The following is a 20,190-nucleotide window of genomic DNA, read 5'->3' as shown; positions in this document are numbered from 1 at the left end:
TTAACTCATGATCCCAAAGAAATCAGAGAAGCTTTTAAGCGGTATTACTCGGATCTTTATACTGAGATAGGTAATAGCCAGGTTAATATTGATGAATATCTAGAATTAACTACACGCCCCCGTTTATCTCAATCGGATCAAGATATTCTCATGGTTACTCCGGATTGGATAGAAATTCTACTCTCAATAAATAGTCTTCCGTCGGGCAAAGCAACAGGCCTCGATGGAATCCCTATTGAATTTAATGCTAGATTTAGCAACAAACTGAAAGATATTCTTACTAACTTAATGATTCATATCTTTCAAGGTGGACACCCTCCGGCATCCTGGGCCAGGGCGAAAATTATTGTCTTTGCCAAAAAAAATAAGGATCCTACGGAACTTGGTGCATATCGACCAATCACATTAATCAACAACGATTCTAAAATATACTCTAAATTATTAGCGTGTAGATTGTCACCCTTAATCCATAAAATTGTATCGGCCAGACAACACGGATTTGTCCCAGGGAGATCAACCACAGATCATATTCAGAGGGTGATCACGCTTTTCGACATAGCAGAAGTGGCAGGAGACCCTATGGCCTTGATATTGCTAGATGCCGAAAAAGCATGCCATGTCGAAAAGTGGGATTGGCGACCAGTTTATCAAAGCTGTTCAGGCGCTGTATACCACTCCCGAGGCAGTGGTAATGGTTAATAGGGATTTATCAGACACCTTCAACGTGACTAGAGGTACGAGGCAGGGCTGCCCCTGCTCCCCATTATTATTTGCCATTTTTATTGATCCATTTATTTCAAGGTTAGAATCAAACCACTTAATACAACCCAGGAAACAGCCAATGGTGAAACAAAGACCTTGGCTTTTGCAGATGACATTGCAATAGTTACTGCCGATCCAGAGGAAACAGTTAAACAAATGGAAGAAGAAGCGAAAAAGTTTGGCGTTATATCAGGGTATAAATTGAACGAAACCAAAACCCAGATTGTCACCAATAGTCAAATCAATTTTTCTGACGACAGGGTGGTGGAGAATGCACTATATCTTGGCGTCAATATCACCTCCAATCTAAACAATTTAGTAAACCTTAATTTGAACCCACTTCTTAGAAAGACTGAGAAAAGCTTAAACAGCCTGCATAACTTGCAGTTAACTATTATAGGAAGATGTAATCTTATTAAAATGTTGTTCTTTCCGAAATTTCTATACTTTTTTCAGACCATCTGTCTAAATTTCGACCCATCAATATTTAAAGATATGGATAATATTTTCTCTCGCTTTATCTGGGGATATGGAAGAACTCGTAGAGCTCAAAAATTTATTATCTTACCAAGGGAAAGAGGGGGTCTGGCGCTTCCCAACTTTAAAATCTATTGGTGGGCAACCATCCTTAAATACAGTAGAGCTCTCTTAACCCCCAGGCAAGAGTCCAATCTAGATATGTTAGTCCCAACCCCACAAGAACTCATTCTAAGCAAAGAGACAAGTGATCATTTGTGGAGGTTAACATATGACTGTCATTTCAAAAAGGTCCGCTTTAAAACACTTAAAGGTATCTATATCGTTAGGAATCATGTGCGAAAACTATTGGGGCTCGGTAGGTTCTCCCACTATACCACTCTAGTCAGAAATTTTAATCTCCCCGAGATCCTTACAGATTATTGTATGACACGATGGGTAAGATCGGGAATCACACAGATTGGCTCGCTATATGACTGTACGGGCTTTCGCTCATTCGAATCCCTAAAAACTAAATTTGGGCTAGAATCGCGTGACTTTTTAAAATATTTGCAAGTTAGGGACTTTATTGCTAAAAAGGGGGGTGGCAGTAGGGCCATGAATAAAATTCCAGCAATCGAAACAGTGGTGCCCACTAATAATAGTGTCAGAATTGGCGAAATTTATAAAGATTTAGTCGTAAGTCACCCAGATGATTTAGACAAGCATATCCGTTATTGGCAAAACAAATTAGAATTAACAGAACCTCTTACGCGAAAAGCACTAGAAATTTCAAATTGCTTGTTAATGTCAACCAAACTTCAAGCCCAATTTTACAAGACGTTTTTTCAACTTTATTATACACCAGCTAGACTATCTAAATGGAGTACCGGCAAAGGCACATTATGTCCTCGATGTGCGAAACCCGAAGCAGATTTGGTACACATGTTGGCCACATGTCAAACCCTAAATACTATCAGACAAGATATATCAACATTTTTGTCAGGAATATTTGAGAGCAATATTGAGATCACCACTGCTGAAATAATACTGGGGGTAGATAGGAACGTTAGACCCGCCAACATGCAGGGATTATTGTTTATCTCTATGGCGGTACTTAGAATCTGCTTAACATCTGCATGGTTGGACTCGTACCCGCCTACATTCCAGCAATGGCGGGCACGATTCCTTGCTACCTATAGCTTGGAAATAGCCATATACAAACATAAGGGCCTTAAAAGGAAAAAAAGGGCTAGAAATATGGTATCCCGTTACACAATGGATCGAGAGATCAGATTTGTAATGCTGATTAATTGCTTTTATATGAAAGGATTTTCTTTGTATGGATTTGCACTCATGCGTTGTGTTTCTCGCTTATTATTTTCATAATGCCTTATTTAAAATATTTCTTTCTGTTTATATTCATTGCCTGTGTGGGTGGGGTTGTTTTTATAATAAGGTGGGATGGGTGAGAAAGAACGGTCAAAAATCATCAATAAAGAATTGTTAAAAAAAAAAAAAAGATGTCACCTGCTTTGTGAGGGGTTTTGGAGTTCCTGTGGTACCCGGAAGTGCTGTTTTAAGCCCCCTGGATCCTGCTCTCAGCCTTGCAGCAAGGTATTGCCTGATCTGTCTGTCAGGGGGGCGGAGTGTTCATCAGAAAAGGGTACGGCTTGGGCCTAGCCACACCCACAGTCCTGTTTAGCTGCTGCACCGGTACTTTTGAGGTTTTCTTAATAACTTGTCCTGTATTTAAGCTGATATTGCTCATTTGACATCATATTCAATGACATTTTGATTTTTTATCCTCTAAATGGAAAATAAAAATCCTGCTAACAATAAAAGGAGGCAGCAAGTTTCACCTCCTTCAATAAAATCGAAAGTGGTACAGTCATCTGAACCTTCACTTTCTTTAACTTTAGAAGAAATTCAAGCACTTCGTGCTAATACCAAGTCTATTGCGACAGAAGTAAAAAATGTGCGGAAAGAAATGACATGTTTGTCTATGAAAATCTCTGATAATTCCATCAAGATTCAAGATAATAAAGCCAAAGTGGATGCTTTTAGTGGCGAAAATATCTCCTATGTGCTCACATCTTTTGGATATGGAGAATCGTAATAGGCAATACAACCTTTGCATATTTAATTTACCTGAAGAAGCTGAGGGATCTAACTGTCGATTATATTTGGAAAATCTGATTCCTGGTCTTTTAAATATCAAATTTCCAGAAAAATTTGAAGTTGACAAGGCCCACGGAATCCCTTCTCATCGCAACCCTCAACATACCAAACCTAGACAAATGATATTTAAAGTCTTTCGTCATCATCATTTGGTTCTGATTCGAAAAGCAGCAAGAGAAATTCCCTCACTGATGGTCAATGGCAATAAAATCTTTATTCATTAAGACTTTGCTAAAGAAACTGTTGCAAATGAAAAAAAAAAAAAAATAATAAATAAAATTGCTATACGTAAGGAATTTACTGACCTTTGCTGACAGTTAAGAAGTCTTGGATTCAAATACGGCCTTTTTGATCCATCTACAATGCGCATATGGAAAGATAACTTCTCCAAATCCTTTCAACGACCAGAAGAATTGCTACATTTTCTTGATCAACAAGTACAACATTCAATGGACACTCAAGAACCTACTACTTGATTTTTCTCCAGTATGATTTTGGCTGACAAATTTATAAGTATTTCATCAATTTTTGGGCTCCAACGGTTCCGGCCATGCTTGTAGAACATGTGTACTTTTCACGGTTCATATTTATGTATTATGTTTGTATTTTTTTCTATGTTTTCCTTCTCCTCTACCTTTTATATTATCTGGAGCTACTCACTTCTTATCATATGTGCGTATTCTTACTATCCTATTCTTACCTTTTTCTCTCTTCTTCTTCCTCTATGGCTAATATTAAAGTAATTTCTTTAAATGTACAAGGTTTGCGCCATCCACTTAAGCGTACTAAAATTTTAGATCATTTAGGCAGTTCCTAAGCCGATTTTTGTTTTTTACAAGAAACTCATGTTGATGATAAAATCTTAGATTATATGAAAATAAAATGGGTTGACACTATTGTTTCTTCTCCTGCTAATGGTAAGAAAAACGGTGTAGCAATACTTTTTGCAAAGAAATCTCATTGCCAAATTCTGAGTAAATTTACTGATACAGATGGGACATATTTAATTGTTAAAGTTAAAGTTCATGACTCTATTATATTTTTATTAAATGTTTATGGACCCAGTGCGGATGATCCTGTTTTTTGGAATAATCTTGCAAGGGAGGTGTTAAAAATTGGGAATGCTCTTTTAATTGTTGCTGGTGATTTTAATGTTATCTTTGATCCTTTATTAGATAGATTATCTTGTACGAAATTTCATCCCCCTAAGGTTTATTTTGCTTTTAACACGTTTCTTCAAACTACTAAGTTAGTTGATATCTGGCGTCTCCATTTCCCTACAGAAAAATGTTTTACTTTTTTTTTCAAACCCACACAATTCCCATTCTAGAATTGATTATATATTAGTTACAAGCCAACTTATTAATTCTATCAAAACACCTATGATTAGAAATATTGATGTATCTGATCATGCTATGATTTCTTGTATTTTAAACCTAAATTCAACCTTTATTAAACAATCTAGATGGAGAATGAATTCTGGTATAGCTCTCAATGATCATAATAAGCCAAAACTTTTATCTGCCATTAATTATTATTTTCAACTGAATCCTGAAGGTTCTACTTCTATGGTTGATAGATGGGATGCTTTCAACGATTATATTAGAGGAGCTACTATTTCTATTATGGTCCACGAAAATAAGTCCTTTAATGCAAATATTAAACGCTTAGAAAAACAAATAGCAAAATATAAGCGATTCTTTATTACATCTAATGATCCACAATACAGGGATAAGTTACAAAAGCTCTGTTATGATTTTAATACAATACTTAGTAAAAGAGCTGGCATTCAGATTTCTAAGGCCAAAGCTAAATTTAGTTTGAATGCAAATAAATCAGGAAAACTTTTAGCAAATTATCTCCGTATTAAAAAATATAAAACTCAAATCACTTCAATTCATGGCTCCAATGGTAAAATTGCTTTATCTCATAAAGATATTGTTAATGAATTTTTGAATTTTTACTCTAAATTTTATAATAAACCTGATTTTAATGATGATTCTTTGGTAGATTCTTTCCTATCCTCATGTAATCTACCTGAGATTTTTCAATCAGACAAGCTTGGACTGGACTTACCCATTACTAAAGACGAAATTTTATCAGCTATAAAATCTGTCAAACTAAATAAATCTCCAGGTCCTGATGGGTTACCTGCAGAGTTTTATAAAGAATTTCAATCCCAACTTTCACCTTTATTACTTCAACTTTTTACATCATTTGGCTCCTCAGGATTTATATCTGGTTCTTTTACTGAGGCTTTAATTATTGTTCTTCCTAAACCAGACAAATACCCCACTCTTGTTTCTAATTATCACCCTATTTCTTTAATAAATCAAGATTGTAAATTATATGCTAAACTATTAGCCACTCGTTTATCTCCTGTATTAGATTCTATCATACATCCAGATCAATCTGGATTTATGAAAAATAGATATTCAGCTAATATTACTAGAACTTTGATACATGCCATTAAACAAGGTCATACGTTGACTAGTCCTTCAGGTGTCATGGCTTTGGATGCTGAAAAAGCCTTTGATAAACTTCATTGGCAATTTTTATATCATACGTTATCATCTTTTAATTTTGGTGACACTTTTATCTGCATGGTTTCAGCTTTATATTCTGCTCCTACTGCCCTTTTATTTATTAATGGCCACGTTTCAAATCAATTCTCCCTTTTCAGAGATACACGTCAGGGGTGTCCCCTCTCTCCACTAATATTTTAAATTGGTATTGAGCCCTTTCTTGCCTCTATAAGAAAATGTGATACTATTAAAGGAATCAATGTTAAGGATGTTATCGTTAAAACATTAGCGTATGCAGATTATCTACTTTTATTTGACAGTCACCCATCATCCTCATTTCCTTTATTAATAGAAATAATACCAACATATTCTATGATGCCTGGATACAAATTAAATACTAACAAAACAGATTTTTTTCCTTTAAATGTTTACTGTACTCCTGATATGATTTCCATGAATGAAAGTATTTGGCAAAAGAATAAATTAAAATATCTAAGTATTTTATTTTCTTCTTCTATAAAATAGACATTAACTTTAAACATTGATTTTGTTTTAAATTATATTAAAGATAAAATGTCTAAATGGTCTTCATTACATCTTTCATGGTGGGGTAGAATGGAATCTATTAAAATGAATATTGCTCCTAAAATCTTTTATACCCTTCCCATGATTCCCACTCAATTTTCATTAAAATTTTATAAGGATGTTGATAAACTTCTTTCCAAATTTCTTTGGAATAACAAAGCACACTGTATTCGTTATAATTAATTAAATATGTCTAAATATAATGCAGGATTTGGTATTCCAGATTTTCTTTTTTATCATAGAGCGTTTATTTTAAAACAAAGTGCCATGTGGTTTAATCAATCTTTTTTACATAATCCATCTACATGGCTCCATATTGAAAAATCATTGTGAAACCTTTTCCATTACCTACTCTGCTAACAATGTCTAACAAATCTAGTTTTTCATAAATCTATTATCCTCAAATCTACTAAAATGATTTTCAATGATATAGATTCAATTTTTCAATATCCCATGTGCAGTACTGATGAATTATCTTTATGGTATAGCAATATCATTAAACTGAATAGAAATATTAGTTTTTGGTTTTCATGGATTAAAGCTGGTATTTTTTACCTTAAAGCTGTTTATTCTAATAACAATTGTATACCGTTTGAGACTTTACAAACAAAGGGGCCGATTATGATGGCAGACGGACCCGAGTCCATCCGCTACCATAGAGTAGGAAGGACCATCCGCAGGGGCTGCGGCGGTCCCTCCGTGCAGATTAGGATGTGACCGCCAGGGTGGCGGCCACATCCTCAATCTTTAACATTGCGGCGGGTGCAGCTTGAAGCTGCACCCGCCGCAATGTTAAAAATGCATGCACGGCATTTGCGTGCACAAAGCAGCAGGCACCGCGCGGTGCCTGCCGCTTTGTCCACGCAAATGCAGGGGGGTACCATAGGTACCCCCCATGTGCACCCCCCACCCCCCCTTCACCCAGGGGGCCCGCAACAGGCTCCCGAAGTGAAGGTCCGTATGCTTTTCCACGGCAGAAAAGCCGCCGTGGAAAAGCATACTTTGTACTCCATCCTAATATGGCTGGCGGTGTCTGATAGACACCGCCAGCCATGTTAATGCTTTTCCGCCACGGTCGGAAGGCGACCGCAGCGGAAAAGCGGAGGACAGATTGTAAGACCCACCAGCCATCCTAATTTGGCGGTGGGTCTTTCAAGCCTCCACGGCGGATTTCCTGCATCCTCCGGGCCGGCGCCGCCGGCCCGGTGGATGCGGGAAATCCGCCATCGTAATATGCCCCAAAGTTTGGTTTAGCTAATTCTGAACTTATAAAATATGAATATTTATGTAATTCGATTTTAGATTCTTTTTTGCACGCTGTTCCATCGAATATTCAAGCTGATTTATCTATTTTTATCCAAACTATATCCACAAATGCTCATGGTGTTTCTATTTTATATACAAAATTGTCCAATACTTTAGGTAATAACATAAATATGATTGCAAGATCTGGAATAATGAATTATAGCTTTCCTTGTCTATTGATATATGGGAAAATATATGGCTTAGTAATATATCTGGATGGTTACCTGTTTTGCTTTTTCAAACTAATTATTATATTTTACTCAATTGCTTATGGACTCCAAAAGGTTTATTTCAAGCTAAACTTCTCCAATCTGATACATTTTGGCATTGTAATTTGCACCCTGGCTCACTACAACATATGCTTTTTACTTGTCCCATAATTTAAAAATTCTGGACAGAAGTTCGGGATATTAATAAAAAGATTTTAAATATTCATGAAGACATCTATACTAATATAATAAAGAGAGAGCCCAAACCTTTGAGGCGGGTAATCTCGGGAACCACAGAACCAATCACAACACCCAATACAGCGTTGGAAAGGGCAGTTGCAGCAGAAGGACATAGGCTATGCAGACGCCCACCATATACATTTAAAAGGTAAAAGTACAGTGCAGCAAAGTAGTCCCTTGTGGGCGTGTCTGCAGTGTGTTGTGGGCGTGTGCTGGGGGTGTGACAAATGCTGGGGGCGTGTGGTACGTTCCGCCATTCATGCCATGTTTCATATCGTGTGCTGTGGGCGGGTGCTGGGGGCGTGGGCTTGTGCGGGGCGCGGGATTACGGGAAAAAAGTGAGCGTTGTGCCCAATATTTCATTGTTTTTTCTTCCCAGGTTCTGTACATTCCAGCTCCGGGTGTCCACCCTGCTCCCTTTAAATACCCCTGCACCCCATAATCATAACCCACCCTTAATCTTTAAAATACCCCAACACCCTTAAACACTAACGCATCTTAACCCTATAAATATACCTTGTACCCCAAAACCCAAACCTATCCCTAAACCTTAAAAATGTCCCTGTACCCCAATACCCAAACCTAGCCCTGAACCCTATAAATACCCCTGTACCTCAAAACCCAAACCTACCCCTGAACCCTAAAAATACCCCTGTACCCCAAAACCCAAACCTAGCCCTGAACCCTAAAAAATACCACTGTACCCCAAAACCCAAACCTATCCCTGAACCCTAAAATACCCCTGTACCCCAAAACCCAAACCTAGCCCTGAACCCTTAAAATACCCCTGTACCCCAAAACCCAAACCTACCCCTGAACCCTAAAAATACCCCTGTACCCCAAAACCCAAACCTAGCCCTGAACCATAAAAATAACCCTGTACCCCAAAAACCAAACCTACCCTGAACCCTAAAATACCCCTGTACCCCAAAACCCAAACCTAGCCCTGAACCCTAAAAATACCCCTGTACCTCAAAACCCAAACCTAGCCCTGAACCCTTAAAATACCCCTGTACCCCAAAACCCAAACCTACCCCTGAACCCTAAAAATACCCCTATACCCCAAAACTCAAACCTAGCCCTGAACCCTAAAAATACCCCTGTACCCCAAACCCCATACCTATCCCTAAACCCTAAAACTACCCCTGTACCCCATTACCCAAAACTATATTTGAACCCTTAAAATACCCAAACACCCCTAAATATATACCTCAGTACACCAAAACATATACCCCTATACCCATACCTACCTTATCCAAACATTAGAAAAACACATGCTTTTACCATTCATGCATTTACAACGAATTTCGTTGTAAATGTATGCGTGATAAAGCATATAAAATGTAATGCCATGCGTTATAATGGCATTGAGGAGTCATGGTACTTTCGTAATGAAAGTATGCAGAGTGATGGTATGCGGAAAGAAAGTTGAGGAATAATGGTTGTTTACCCTCCCCCGGTAAGTACATTGGTGGCACGGCGGCCCACATCTCCAGCAACATACTCATATTTTTTCACCACCGATTTAAAAAATGCACAGGTCTCTCTCATTGATGGCCAGCACCGACATACACTTTTAGACATGCAAATCTGGTACGTTATCGAAGGATTTAAGTGATCTTGAATGTAAACTATTTAATTTCTTAATCTCAGCTGCGATAAAATCCATTACCTTCAGTTGGAAAGATGTTTCAAAGTTATCAGTTCACGCCTGGTGGTCATGGGTTATTTTTACAAGAAGAGGTGCACAGTTATCTCTATCTGGGGTTTCTCATAATTCTATTTCTTATCGCTCATTCTGGTTTCCTGTTGACATTTATTTAGCAAATGAATGGTATATTTATTGCTTGTTCCCCCTTTTATTGTTCTTTTATTGTATTAATTGATATTGCATAGTAGCTCTTTTATAAATTAATACTAATTTGCTATTTAATGGTTTCCTCCCCTCCTCCACTTTTTAGTTTTTCTATGAATACGTTTAACCTCATATCTACTGTATTGAATAAGAATATATTGTGTTATATATATTCTAGATTTTTCAAATTATTATTCTTTTTTGTATGTCCTTGCTTATTGTTTATTATGAAAAAAATTCAATACAATATTTTGAAAAAAAAGAAAAACTGGATGCAGCTCAGAGATCTCTCATCCAAAAATTGCCTTCCTGGGTTTTAAGTTATTTGGTGGTGAGGAACTTAACACTCTGGTGCAGAAGTCTGCAGAGGAGAAAAAGATTGTTAGACCATTAAAATGTCTTCCAGGCAAGAAATCCTTTCTTCAGAAGAATGTCCTATAGCTCCAAAGAGGCACTAAGCATCCCTTTTGTGTCCGGTGGCTGCGGTTCGTGGTAAATCCAGGCTCCAGCTCTCACAGTCAGAGTCCCAGCAGAAATGACTATTTGATGTAGGGGATGCCTAAAACGTTTTTCACCAATGGTCACAGAATGAACAAGATCATTGGGTTCTGTCAATTATGAGATAATGGTATTGATTTCAGTTCAAAGAAGCTCCACCAATAGCCAGCTTCAGATGCACCCCATTACCACAAGATCAATCAAAGTAGGACGCCATGCTTCAGGGGATAAACAATGTTCTGTGCAAAGAAGCAATACTGAAGGTACCTCCAGCTCAGATAACTTGTGATTTTAATTCAATAGTCTTTTTGGTATTGGAACAGGATGGCTGCTTTCGCCCAGTCCTGGACCTAAAGGATCTGAACAAATTTCTCAGAGCGGAGTCATTTTGAATGATATCAGTCCAGTCCTTTGTTCCTCTGGTCTTCAAGAATAATGTTCTAGCAACTCTGGGTTGGAAAGATGCATACTTCCATATGCACATACGTACCAACAGCCAGAAGTACCTCCGGTTCACTGTTGTAAGGGACAATTTCCAGTTCCAGGCTCTGCTATGTGGCCTCGCGACTTCTCCAACGGTGTTCACAAAGATATTGGTGCCTGTAGCGGCTGACTTAAACTTACATGGTATTGCTGCGTTTCCATATCTTGATGACTGGCTTTTATATGCTTCTTCTTTTTCTAAGACACAGCAAGATGTGGAGTCGTTGTGCAGTCTTCTCCAAGACTTGGGATTGATGATCAATCCGAAGAAGTCCAATTTGTTATCTCAACAAGTGACTTTCATAGGGATGGTATTCAACACACAAGAAGGTTGAGTGTTCCTCCCTCACAGGAGGATGATCCTTTGCAGTTCAATAATTGCAGCCTTGTCAGCCCAATCAGATCATACCAGGGCATGGTCGAAGGTTCGAGAGTTCATGGTTGCATGCATGGCAGTGGTGCCTTGGACATGGTTCCATTTGAAACCCATCCTGAATCATCTTCTACAGTATTGGGACCAGGCGTCCCAGGAATTCAAGGTCCCAGTCCCTTTCAATCCTCAAATAGTTCAGAATCTCCTGTTGTGATTGGTGTAGAAGAACTTAATGAGGAGCATTCCATCTTCCCACTCCGCTGCTTCTCACTACAGATGCAAGCCTTTGGGGATGGGGAGAAGTTCTTCAGAGTGAGGAAGAAAGGGCACACTCTAGAGATAATTGGTGGCAATTTGGATGGACGGCTTTTCAAATCCTCCACTCCAGTTTGGGGGAACAAATCTGTTGATGAGATCAGACAATATCATTGCCAGATGTTACTTCAACAGGTGTCCTCCTCCTCTTCAGTTTCCCAATCTCTCATTGGAGGTCCTTCATCATTTGAGCCTAGTGATCAGGAAATTGAGAGGCAGGACTAGAGAAATTGGGATGCTCTCATCGGATGGTAGAAGATATACAGTAATCTCGGAAAATGTAAACTCTCAAGTCATATTCTAAACATTGGAGGGTGCTTCAGTCTTGGTGTTTAGCTACACTTTTGAAACCTGATTATAAGAACCCCTTTCGGATTTTGGAAATTCTTGAAATGTTTTCCGGACAGGGTAGTTTTAAGACCAAACCCAAAACGTGTCCCAAAAGTTATTTCAAATTTTCATCTGCCTCAAAGAATTTCTTCTCCCAGTTTTTCTTTGGAGGTATACCTTGGTGAACAGTCGTCTCTCGATGTCCATAGGCCTCTTTTAATTTATTTGGACCAACAAGCTCTTTTAGAGTCTCCAACTACCTATTTGTAACTTTTGGTATGGCTACTAAAGTAAAGAAAATATCAACCCCTACTTTCAGCAGGTGTTAGCCAGGGTAGATCTACAAGATCCATTTTGGTAACCAGGGCAGAGACTGGGGGAAGTTTTTCTCAGTGAGATATGAAGGGCAGCAGCATGGTCATCCCCACAAACATTTGCGAATCATTTTAAATTGGATTTGTCTCAATAGAAAAAAAATTGAGGGCTGTGGTTTTGGGTTCTGCCATGAAGTGATTGTCACCCTCATAAATTTTATGTTCAGCAAGATGTAGTCGCTACAAATTCTTACACTGTGTGTTTACATGTTATATCCTCAAGGAAGTAAGGACAGGGACTAGCAGGACGAATGTTGGGAAGTGAAGCCATTACTTACTGGTAGTGTTCATTACCCTGAATCGTAGTCTTCCTCACCCCAGTCCAACTATCCCTGTCGCCCATCCCTCAATTTGCTCCTCCGTGCATTCTTTTAAAAACGGGAGAAAGTGGGGGGGGGGAGTATTATTCCTCTGGGTTAATGGAGATAGAAAAGGGACAATGTTATTTTTTTAGCCAGTCTTTTCATTACAGCCTGTGCTAGGAGTTTAACCTCAAGGAAGTAAGGACTGTGATGAGCGGGACTTAGATTCAGCGTAATGAAGATTACAGATAAGTAATATGTTAATAAGCTACACTAAGTCATCCTCGTATATTGTCAGCTTAGCAGTAAATTGCATTTGCGTTATCTCTTTAAAAACATTTATCTCAGAGCCTCCAATAACTGTTCTGTCAAATAAACATGCTGTGGTATCTTCCACACCTCAACTCCCCCCGGCGCCTCGCATGTAATGGAGCTGCTCGCGGTGACATCACTTAGAATGTCACCGCGACCAGCATTCCAAGGCGAGCGCCGGGGACTGTGTAGAGCGGCTGACTGAAGCGAGGCTGTGGCTGAGGTCGCAGTGATCCTATCTTGTTAATAAAGACTTTCCTGTCATCACCACCTGGAGTCCGTACCCTCTTTTGGTGGATTTCACACTGGCGACGAGGGTAAACCTTCCTGCGACCTCAACACGCCCCCGGAACGAGGTGAGGTCACAGCTGAATGAACATCGAGAAAGCGGGCGCCAGCTGACAAGCCTTCGTTTTCCCCGCATGAAGAATTGCTGGAAGTCCTGAGGAAACCGGGCGAGTCGAAAGGAAACTGCCCTGCTGCTCCTGACCTGAAGTAAGGTGACCTCTGCCTGCGCGCTTTATTATTCTGGCCATGCGGAGTACACAAAGCAAAATTAGAAATAAAAAGAACTCTGGCATCTAAGACTTGTATTTGCGCATCAGCCCGGCAAGCAGGGGAACTTTGAAAAGAGGAAAAGTGTAACGTGGGCGCGAGCTCCGCCCGAGCTCAATCACTGCCACTTTCCAGACCGTACTACATCTAATGCGTGTCTCCTCAGCGCGTAACGGGGCAGCTATTTTAATTGGAATCAGCGTGTGAAATCTCATGTCACCGCCCCCCCACAGTCTCTTTATTTCTTCGGTGGTATTGCGTGTCAGTTTTCACGCCCAGTGTCCAGGGTGTGCGCACAAGGCAGCGAGGGAGATGTTTTAAATGAATTGTGAAGGGACGACCTCCAACTGTATTAGATGCCAGAGTCAGGCTGACCTGGCTGCTGCGAGGTGTGACTGAACTTGTGTGCTCCGTCTGGGAAGTCTCTTCTGCATCGGTAGCCCACGCATCAGGCAGGCGAGCGCACGTTTGGCAGCTCCTCTATCACTTCTGACAGTGTGTATAAACCAGCACGGCAGGCCAGGCAATCAATTTCCACACGTGTTTTATGCACTGCATGCCTTGACAGAGACAATAGAAGATATCATCAAGAACTGTGGACGGTTTCAGCAGTAGGCAGTGGATGTGAATGAAGGAGTTTTTGCCACCTCTTTTAGAACTGTGCTGGCAGTAAGGAGATAACCTCGTGTCTTCACACCCTGAACTAGTGGTGACTTTTTACTTCTCTGCCTACAGTTGGTCATGTGCTGAATACTCCCAGTCCTATGGTGCAAGGGCCGTGCAAGAGAATATATACATTTTGTGTTATTATATTGCTGTTTTTATATTTTCCATGCCAGTTCAATGTCCTTTTCACCTATTCATGTGGATGTAGACTCACAAGTACCTCTGTAACTTGTTTATTAGCCAATTGTGAGTTCAGTATCATTAGATCCAGAGGGTTTCATTGCCATAGCAAGCAGGTGGCCTTTTGATAGTATTCCCTGACATACTCTCTCAGTACAGGCTTATTGTGTTCACCAATCTCTCCTTAAGTCTAAGGAGGGGGTTGGTGCAGGCTTCCAGGTTCTAAAGACCACTCTCAGACCGTTGTGGTTATAACATGCAAAGTGTAACCCCTCCACCTTTTTTCTTAACCAACCCAGGTGACCCCACCATCCTATGGAAAAAATGGAAGAAAGTTTTTTTAAATTACGCAACTGTGTGTGGGCCTAACTTAGGGTTAGAAAGGAAAGTTGCTTTGTTGGCCTATTACCTAGGCGCAGAAGGGGAGGAAGTTCTAGACCATCTCCCAGATTTAGGGGCACAGGAGGCAAGAGGTCTGAATGAGTTTGAAATTAGCCTTAAGAAGTTAGATCTGCACTACCTCCCTAAGACAAGCACAATCATGGAGAGGTACCACTTTGGGAAGAGAGCACAGAAGGAAGGAGAGTCTATAGAAGACTTTGTGTCTGAGTTGAGGAAATTAGCCGCCACGTGCAAGTTTGGTGGAGCGAGTGAGGAGAGAATTAGGGACCAGTTTGTTTTGACCTGCAGGATGGAGCGAGTGCGTGAAGAGCTATGGCTCAAAGATGACCCGCCGTTGAGAGAAGTTCTCATCATAGCCAAGCAGGTAGAGCACATGTTGCAGTGTGTAAAGGAGATTAAGCAAGATGCAGGGGAGAAGAAGAATGATGACAAGATTAATGTCAGTGAGGTGGTGTCCGAATGCGAGACTGTCTCTGTAGTTAAAGGTCAGAAGGCAGTGGGCAAGGAACAGAAGGTAGGCAGGCCAGGAGGATTATTCAAAGGTACCTGCTACAGGTGTGGCAAACAAGGGCACTTAGCTAACGATAAGGAGTGTCCCGCTCTCAGATTCACATGCAACAAGTGTGGTAAGAAAGGCCATTTCAGGCAATATTGCAAGAGTGGGCAGGGGGCCAGTAGACAGAGTAGAGACAGAACGAATGTGGTGTGCGACGAGTTTGTTGTGCAAGTCAAAGAGTTGAAGGCGCCTGGTCCCGGAAACCCCTTGTGTGCAGAAGTTACAGCACAGGTGGATGAAGATCAAGTCGATAGTCCTAAAGACACCATCAGAGTAGGAGGGACTGACCTAGAAGCATTGTTTGACTCCTGTTCTAGAATAACAATTATCAATGCCAAGGAGTTCTCACGTGTGTCTAAAGGAAAGATAATCTTGAAGAGGTTAGACCTGAGGCCAGGAGGGTATGCGGGGCGCCCCATCTCCATGAAGGGGTACTTTCTGAGCAGAATTGAGTACAGAAACAGGACTACTGTGTCTAAAGTATATGTATCCACAGTAGGAGACAACATTTTGGGGTGGCGAGCTCAGAAGGGTTTGGGCGTGTATCTCAATCCAAACAGCAATCCCCAGATTTTGATACAGGAGATACGAGAGTGTGAATCTGACATCACTAAGGAGTTTGCAGAGGTGTTTAGGGAAGGGCTTGGATGTTTGAAGAACTACTGTCACAAAATAAAATTGAAGATAAATGCCAAGCCTGTGGTAGCAAAAGTTAGAAGACTTCCCATAGCCATTCAAGAAGAGGTCAGGTCCGAATTAGAGAAACTGTGTAAGGCTGGAGTCATCGAACCTGTGGAAGCGACCGAATGGTTGGCGCCCATCGTGGCAGCGAAGAAGAAGGATGGGTCAGTCCGGCTCTGCATTGATTTGAGGGCCCTCAATAAAGAGGTCATCGTTGACCGATACCCTTTGCCGAACATCACCCAGATGATGAGCATGCTAGAGGGTGCCAAGGTGTTCTCCACTCTTGATCTCACCTCGGCCTATTTCCAGATAAAACTTCACGAGGAATCTCAGGAACTCACTGCTTTTGTGACACCCATGGGCGCTTACAAGTTCAAAAGGATGCCGTTCGGTTTGGTCTCGGCGGCCGCCGTGTTCCAAAGAATCATGGGCAACATCCTGAAAGGTATCCCAGGCGTCATGTGTTACCAGGATGACGTGCTTGTCTTCGCTAAGAACCAAGTTGAGCATGATGAGAGACTGAGATGTGTGCTGAGGAGGTTTTTGTCCCAAGGCCTAACCGTAAAAAAGGACAAATGTGTATTCAGTTGTGCCGAGTTGGATTTCCTGGGTCACAAGATAACGACAGAAGGCATACGTCCCAAGGCCGAACTGCAAGACACCATCGTGAACCTGTCGCCTCCCAAAAGCAAAGACGAGATCAAATCGTTCATGGGGATGTTGGAGTTCTATGGAAAGTTCATAAGGAACTTGGCAAGCAGGACTTACGCCATCAGGCTATTGCTAAAAAAGGAAAACGAATTCGAATGGAGCCAGGAATGCCAGAGCGAGTTTGAGGATGTAAGAAGAGCTCTTGCAGAAGCACCTAGTTTGAAGTCATACCTGCCCGGCCGGGCGACGATCCTCACCACCGATGCAAGTGCTAAAGGGTTGGGAGCTGTTCTCACCCAGAAAGGCGTGGAAGGAGAGGAGACTATAGCCTTTGCCTCAAGGTCACTCCAGAAGTCTGAGAATAGCTACTCAGTCATCGAAAAGGAAGCATTGGCAGTATCATGGGCTGTTGGAAAATTCAGAGACTTCCTGTGGGGTACGCAGTTCACCCTCCGAACCGACCACAAACCGTTGGTAGAAGTGTTCAGCAAAAAGGGTTTGGATGCCATCTCCAGCAGGATAAGGCGTTGGGTGGTCAGTCTCCAAGAGTACACATTCCATGTCGAGTACGTCCCAGGAACGCAAAACCTTGCAGCTGACTGCCTGTCCAGACTCGTCAGCGGTGTAGGAGCAAGTGAAATGCGAGACAAAACTGAGGAAGAAGAAGAGGGATACATGGTTGAGAATGTCTGCACCATTCAGAAGGCGTTGGGTGAGGAAACGTGGAGGAAGGCACAGGAAGAGGACAAGACTATGGAGGAAATTTGCAGAAGAGTGAGGGATGGATGGAAGCACGGTGACAAACGAGACGAAGACCTACGACCTTTCCAGGCCGTCAAGGACGAGTTAACTATTGTTGACGGATGCCTGTTCAGGGGAACAAGGCTTGTGCCACCAGCAACCGTGAGGGACAACCTGATCGAGATAGCTCACGAAGGGCATTTGGGTATCACAAAAACCAAGCAAAGACTCAGGGAGAGCTATTGGTGGCCGAACATGGACCTGGCCACCGAAAGGAGAATCAGGGAGTGCATCCCGTGCTGCAATAGTGACAAGGTCTTGAAGCAACAGACACCACCCATGGTGTGTAGGCCACCCCCGTCAGGACCATGGGACGAGTTGGCTTTGGACATCGTTGGCCCGATGACTGGGGATCTGCGGACACCTTACATTTTGGTGCTCATGGACTTGTATTCTCGGTGGCCAGAGATAAAACTCGTCAGTGAAGTCACAACCAAGACTGTCATCGGATTCCTACAGGAGGTATTTATCCGAGAGGGGCTCCCCAGCAACATCCTCACTGACAACGGAGTGCAACTATGCTCGAAAGAGATGGAAGACTTCCTAGAAGAAAGAGGCATCAGACACAAGCGATGCGCATTATACCACCCAGAAACCAATGGCATGGTCGAGCGCTTTAACAAAACCATCAAGGAGAGCATCCAGCTGGCCAAAGCCAGTGGCATAAATTGGAAAGAAGAGGTGTGGAGGCGTCTGGAAGCGTACAGGTTCACGCCGCATCAGACGACGGGCGTCACCCCGTTCGAATTGCTCCGCGCAAGGACACCCAACACTAAGCTAACCCCGGGGTGGATGGAATGGCACAAGGGGTGGTCGGACCGAACCAAAGAAAAGGATAGTCTGAGGAAACATGTACAGGCCATGAAGGTGAGGAAAGAAGGTTACGACCTACGCAAGGCCACACGGGAAGTTGAGTTCAAAGTAGGTGACGACATCAAGATCAAGGCACCCACAGGGAAGGCAAGCTGGTCAGAGTACAGCAGTCCCACTAAAATCACAAAACTTTTCAAGAATGCTGTTAAAACTCAAGAAGGGAAAATATGGAACCTAGGGAGAGTTGTAAAGTACCACCCTCCAGTTGAAGTCCCTGAAAGTGAAAGAGAGGGAGAGTGTGGTCCTAGTCTGGATAGTGGTTTCACCATTAGGAGGCCGTCAGGTGTCTCTCACCCGGACCACAGGCCCAACAGGAGAGTGATCAGACCTCCCAGGCGTTTCGACCAATATGTAATGGGGTAACTATTGCCATTCCGCGTTGAACAATATGTAATGTTGTACTAGTACCAGGCAGGACCGTAGCTCCACACCAGGCCATTAATATTGATTATGTTACACACCCCTGTTGGGTGTCCCTGTGTCACCTGGTGCGTTCTACGGTCCTTGTGATGTTATGTTTTCCTTTCCGCAGGGAAGGGGGATGTGTGGTATCTTCCACACCTCAACTCCCCCCGGCGCCTCGCATGTAATGGAGCTGCTCGCGGTGACATCACTTAGAATGTCACCGCGACCAGCATTCCAAGGCGAGCGCCGGGGACTGTGTAGAGCGGCTGACTGAAGCGAGGCTGTGGCTGAGGTCGCAGTGATCCTATCTTGTTAATAAAGACTTTCCTGTCATCACCACCTGGAGTCCGTACCCTCTTTTGGTGGATTTCACACATGCATTACAGAGGATAAGTGCACCTCTGTTGTAATTATCTGGGCAGTATCTTTCAGAGCGTTATTGTTGACAGTCTAGAAAGTATTCAGTGATTATATAACGTTCTAATTTGAGTAATACACCATTTACGAAACTCTATTCATCCTCCTGATAAATTTTTCTTATTGCTACTAACCAACCCCCAGTTGGTAAACAATGGCTTGGATCAGGGTCAATACCAAAAACATAATTAAATTGATCGATAGCACGTGGTGAGAAAGTAGACGAGTCCATGTAAAACCATACATTAATAGCGTGGCAGTCATGTTTCAGGGGTGAAAACTAGAACACATGTTTTACAGTATGCTTGGGCATCTTGTGTACCAACCGTTCCCCAGGTGTTGCTCATGATCTTAAAGTTGTCATTGATTCCGTTCACAATTGCCAAAAGTCTCTTGTCCTCGTAATCGAATCGGCTTCCAAAGACGATGGAGCAGATAATATTGGAAACAGTGCGGCTGAAGAAGACCGTAGGGTCAACGGGTGCCGCTGTGAAACAGCAAAAGTACAAAGATCTCAAACAGGAGTAAAGGCAAATTTAAGACATACAATGAAAAAAAAACTATTACTGACTTGTAAATTTAAAGCAATTGGGTCACTTCAATGGCCAGCAGTAAAAGCTAAGTAAAACATGAGTTCAACGTTGCAGCAGTTAGAGGCGCGCAGCACTTTCTTTAATCAATCACCACATTAATCACTCACTTCATTCTTCCATTTGCAAAATGGCTGACTGACTCACTCACATGGAGGTAAACATCGCTGCAATCAGAGCAAGAGTACCTCCACTCACACAGGCATTAATACCTGTGGGGAGGCTAAAACAGGGATCTCAAGTGGATTACCCAGTTGTAGCAATAAATTCAGTTGAGAGAAAATTAAAATGGGATAGTAAGACAT

The 20,190-nt window shown here is 41.8% G+C and overlaps 1 protein-coding gene across 2 annotated transcripts in view; it reads right to left on the bottom strand.

Moving 5' to 3' along the window:
• LOC144781709 (cytochrome P450 2F3-like) overlaps positions 1 to 20,190 on the bottom strand; it is a 970,074-nt gene that overhangs the window by 100,631 nt on the left and 849,253 nt on the right. For both annotated transcript variants that reach the window (XM_078660683.1, XM_078660684.1), the window contains one exon: positions 19,622 to 19,782. In XM_078660683.1, coding sequence (XP_078516809.1) covers positions 19,622 to 19,782 — 161 coding nt within the window. The remainder of the gene's footprint in view (positions 1 to 19,621; positions 19,783 to 20,190) is intronic.

This window comes from Lissotriton helveticus, chromosome 9, assembly GCF_964261635.1.
Source record: "Lissotriton helveticus chromosome 9, aLisHel1.1, whole genome shotgun sequence".
In the NCBI taxonomy this organism is placed as follows: Eukaryota; Metazoa; Chordata; class Amphibia; order Caudata; family Salamandridae; genus Lissotriton; species Lissotriton helveticus.
Note: the sequence above shows the minus strand (reverse complement) of the source record. Positions and strands in the feature narration are given on the sequence as shown.